The sequence below is a fragment of the Emiliania huxleyi genome, assembly GCF_000372725.1.
Source record: "Emiliania huxleyi CCMP1516 unplaced genomic scaffold EMIHUscaffold_455, whole genome shotgun sequence".
Taxonomy (NCBI): domain Eukaryota; phylum Haptophyta; order Isochrysidales; family Noelaerhabdaceae; genus Emiliania; species Emiliania huxleyi.
In genome coordinates, this window is record NW_005198573.1 from 62,767 (window position 1) to 67,442 (window position 4,676).

At 64.5% G+C, this 4,676-nt stretch overlaps 2 protein-coding genes across 2 annotated transcripts in view; both read left to right on the forward strand.

The window, feature by feature from the left end:
• Positions 1–2,330: 2,330 nt before the first annotated feature.
• On the forward strand, positions 2,331–3,545 carry EMIHUDRAFT_76102 (hypothetical protein; the record flags this gene model as incomplete). The annotated part of the gene is made up of 2 exons (XM_005768511.1): positions 2,331–2,896; positions 2,990–3,545. The coding sequence occupies 2 exons, from the start codon at positions 2,331–2,333 to the stop codon at positions 3,543–3,545; spliced, it is 1,122 nt and encodes a 373-aa protein (XP_005768568.1).
• Positions 3,546–4,076: 531 nt separating this feature from the next.
• EMIHUDRAFT_76098 (hypothetical protein) overlaps positions 4,077–4,676 on the forward strand; it is a gene marked incomplete at both ends in the record, with an annotated part of 1,319 nt that continues 719 nt past the window's right edge. Inside the window, 2 exons of the mRNA XM_005768512.1 lie at positions 4,077–4,136; positions 4,243–4,656. Coding sequence (XP_005768569.1) covers positions 4,077–4,136; positions 4,243–4,656 — 474 coding nt within the window. The remainder of the gene's footprint in view (positions 4,137–4,242; positions 4,657–4,676) is intronic.

A 4,676-nucleotide genomic window follows, 5' to 3' on the forward strand; every position in this document is an offset into this window, starting at 1 on the left:
CCCTCGCGCCATCTGGTCCACGCACTGCTCGCAAGTAAAGCGTCTTCACAGGTCGGCAGATACGCCTCACCTTCGAAAGGGTGGCTCGTGGCTGCCTACCCCAAAGCCCAGCCCGGGGCATCGATTTCTCTTGACGATTTCACTTAAAAACGCTGGTGCAGATGGGGTTTTCTCTATAGAAGTCGGAGCCTTGCGTCCAAGGAGAGGCAGCGTGCGGCTCCATGGACTCGGCCATCTCCCGCGGGTGAGAGGGCGAGAGGAAGCATTCCCGCCCTCTGAGGCGGCCGTCCGAGTCGAGGAGGCAACCACACAACCATCCCCGCGGGTGTGGGCGGCCTTATCGGCCCGCTATGCTAACCCAAAGTCGGCCCTTCCTCGCGGTCGGCTGCGGAGGCCCCTTAGCCCTAGCCGGAGCTAAGGAGCCCGGCTTTTTCTGCGCTAACCCTAGGGGAAATCGCTCCGGAAGGGTTCCCGGCACCATCGGGCGGCGCCACACGGATGGAGGGAGTCGGGTTTGCCATTGGCGGGCCGTGAGGGCGCTGAGAACTCAAGGCTGAGTTTTCGCTCCACTTTCGATGTGGCGGAGTATAGTTATCGAGGTTCTCGAGGTGGATATCCTTTGGCCGCGTTGGGTAGCGAGGATTGGTGTGACGCGATCCACGCAGGCGTGTTTTCTGGCGGCCGACCGTCAGTGCACGGAGTTGCCCCTTCTCCGACTGCCCCGGCTAGTTCCCGAGGTCGTCGGGTGTGACCCCTGCGTCCCCCGAGACCTAGTGCGGGTGGGTTGGAGGGGGCTCGCTGCAGGGAAGGGCTGTGTAAGAAGCCGATCCCCGTAGTCCGCCCCACTCCTCCCCATCGGGCCGCATAAGCGGCCGCGCCTCGCAGATTCGTTTCTCGCGCCTGGGTCAGGCGCGCGGGGCATCCCCCGGGTCGCTCGACCAGCGATCCGAAGAGTGGCCGCTATGCGAGGGACAGAGCGGGGCCCTCGGGGTACACTTCCTACGCGATTTCTCAAAAAGGAGGACTCTGCTGACAGGGTTTGCGACGAAGAGTTTTTGCGCAGCGGCTCAGCACCAACCTTTGCATCGCAGGGGCTGGCTGCGTGGGCCCCCACCACCGGACTCCGTCAGGCTCGCGTCTCCCTGCCCACGCGGGAGCCTGGGTGGAGCGCAGTGTGTGTGTATATGTCTGTGTCTGTGTCTGTGTCTGTGTCTGTGTCTGTGTCGGTGTCCCTGTCGTGTCGTGTCGAGAGCTAACTCTCTCGCACTATAGCCGCTCTCGGTCTCGCCCTCTCTCGCAAGCCTTTCGCTTTCGCCTCCGCCGGGCCCGGCCCGCACTGCGCACGCTCGACAGAACCCGGACGATCGGTGCGTGTTTGCTTCTCTACGAAAACACACACTCCCGCAGCGCCATCGTGCATCGAGAACGAGAGACTTTGGCGAGCCAACGCAGCCGAGAGTCGAGAGATAAAATCTCCGCAAGACGGGCAAGTCGCAAGAGACTAGAGAGAGTCAGGCCGCCCGCAAGAGAGTCAGCTGTCAGGCCGCGCACAGCGCGAACTCCTCGCCGTACTGAGCCTAGCGCAGCGCGAACTCGCCGTCTGAGCCTAGCGCAGCGCGAACTCGCTCCTGTTCATAGCTGCGCAACCCTAGCCGAGCTCCATTTTTTTGCCGTATGGGTATGCTTCTTGCTTGCTTCGTCCCTGCTATCCTTCGCTCGCCGCCGCCAGGCGAAAATCTGCCCAGGCGTCCTTTAGTAAAGAAGAGAAAAGAAATCCGCGGTCGCGCTCTTTGCGGGATACGGCTGGCAGCTCACCTACAACGGCAAGCTCTACGAGAAGAAAGAACTTGGGATGTGCGAGCTAGAGAGAGAGAGAGAACGTTTGTTTGTGATTGGTGGCAGCAGCGAGCAGCGAGCGCGTCCTGTCCGACTAATTAGTCATTGTTGCGTAATCTGTTACATGATCTGTGCCTCAAGCCACCTCCAGCTCAATAGCATCAAAAAGAAAACGCATCCGCTCATGAACTGGAAATTGCTGGAAGCCGCGCGCATCTGCTTCTCCAGCAGTTCCATATTGCCACCCGCACACGAGCATCCGCCCCCTTGCACTTCGAGTCTCGATGCTCGCCGCGCTTCCTCTCGCGTGTGGCTTCGCTGCGCCGGCGCTCCGGCCGCGGAGCGTGGCGCCCGCAGTGTCCCGCAGCGCGCCCCTTCCATTCATGGTCGCAACCCTGCCCAGCCCCGAGGCTCCGTCTGCCGCCGACTATGAGGCCGAGACGGTTGAGGACATTATCGCCCGCATCCCTCTCAGCGGGCTGCAGGGCAAGGCCATGCGGGTGGAGAAGTCGGACATTCCGACAAAGGCTCAGGTGCGACAGGCGATCCCGGCTCACTGCTTCAAGCGCAACACCGCCAAGTCGATGATGTACGCGGCCATCTCGGTCGCGCAGTCGGCGGCGTGCCTTTGGGCAGGGACGCTCATCCCGATGAAGGCGGCCTTTGCGCCGCTGTGGCTGGCGTACGCGGCCGTCACGGGCACGGTGTGGACGGGCATGTGGGTCGTCGCGCACGAGTGCGGCCACAAGGCCTTCTCCGACAACCTGAAGCTGCAGGACGCGGTCGGCTACTTTCTCCACACGCTGCTGCTCGTGCCGTACTTCAGCTGGCAGCGCTCGCACGCCGTCCACCACGCGCACACGAACCACATCACCAAGGGCGAGACGCACGTGCCCTTTGTCGTCCACGGCCGGGAGGGCATCGAGAACGGCGGCGGCGAGCACGACCTCGAAAAGGCGGAGAAGCTGGGCAAGCGGGCGTGGGGCACGCTGCAGCTCGTGTTCCACCTCGTCTTCGGCTGGCCCGCGTACCTGCTGTGGGGCGCCACCGGCGGGCCAAAGTGCGGCTCGAGCCTGCCCGCGCGAGCGATAGCCGCGGAGAGAGCACCTCTTGACCCGAACGCCCGCCCCGCCGCCTTGCCCCGCCTCGGCAGGTACGGCACGTCGAACCACTTTGTGCCGGTCAAGCCGTTCAACACCAACCTGTGGCCCGCCTCCTGGCCGCTCAAGGTTTGGCGCTCCGACCTCGGCATCGGCGCCATGCTCGGCGTCCTCGGCCTGGTCGCCTCGAAGATTGGCGGCGCGCGGCTGGCGATGCTGTACGGGGCGCCGTACCTCTTCACGAACGCGTGGCTCGTGCTGTACACGTGGCTGCAGCACACCGACGTGGACGTGCCCCACCTCACCAACGACGAGTTCTCGTACATGCGCGGCGCCTTCCTCACCGTCGACCGGCCGTACGGCCGCGTCTTCGACTGGCTCCACCACAAGATCGGGTCGACGCACGTGGCGCACCACATCGACTGCACCATCCCGCACTACCACGCGCGCGAGGCGACCGACGCCATCGCAAAGGCCTTCCCCAAGGCGTACCTCTACGACCCCACGCCGATCCACACGGCGCTCTGGCGCGTCGCGAGCAACTGCATCGCGGTGAAGCTGCAGCCCTTTGGCGGGCGGTACACGTGGGTGCCGGTGGGCAGTCAGTAGGCGGGCAGCCTTGCAACATGGACGCATGTCGCATGTATAGCTTGGCTCCGGCTTAGCCCGATCTGTCTGCGCATGCGGCCTTCCCGGCTTAGTAGAGGGGTGGCGGTCCTTTTTCGGTTCCATCTGCTGTTTGGTCCCGCGCGCGCCCCCCCTATTTTTGAGCTAGCCTTCGATGACGATGTTAAGTTGTTACAGAAACAAGCGAAGGGACATGTAAAAAAGAAAGAAAGAAAACAGCCAACCAAGGGAGGGATGATGGGAGGACGGCACGCCGCCACCACACAGGGATTTTAAGAAGAGGGGTGTGATGCGCTAGCCGTCGCCCACCCTTGCGGGACTTTGTTTTTTTTCGACCGCGGCCAGCCTCGCGCCAACATGTACGAGGACGACGGCCGCTACGACGACCCGGAGGACGGGGATGGCAGCTTCGACGACAGAATCGCGACCACCGGCCTCCACGGCTTCAGCGGCCGGCCGTACGTGCCTCCTGCGAGCAGTGCCGACGGGAGCGGGCCCAGCTTTGGCGACAACATGGAGTCGCACTTTGTCGTGCCCCGCCGGCTGCGCGACAAGCCGTACGAGCTCATCGAGGTGACTGCTCGCCCGGAGAGAGCACGACGGGGACGCTTCGCCAGGCCGCCGGCCGCCAGGTAGCCGCCGCCGAGCCGCGCACCCGCCCTCCCGAACGCGTCCGCAGGCGGCCAACGACTGGCACTATGCGATGATGAACGACCTGCCGCGCAACGAGTTTTACCGCTCCGCGCTGCGGCAGCTCATCACGCCCGAGTCGTTTGTCCTCGAGATTGGCGCCGGCTCCGGGCTGCTCTCCATCATCGCCGCCTCTCTGGGCGCGCGGCGCGTGGTCGCCATTGAGGCTAACATGCACCTCGCCAACGTGGCGCGGCAGATCATCCACGCCAACGGCTACGGCGACCGCATCCACATCATCAACAAGATGTCGACCGACGTGAGCCCCGAGGAGCTCGCGCAGTACGGCGGCAGGCCGACCCTGCTCCTCTCCGAGATCCTCGGCACGCTGCTGCTCGGAGAGTCGGCGCTGCACTACGTCGCGGACGCGCGGAGGCGGCTCCTCGGCCCGGGCGGCGCGGTCGTGCCGCCTCGCGGCGCCCA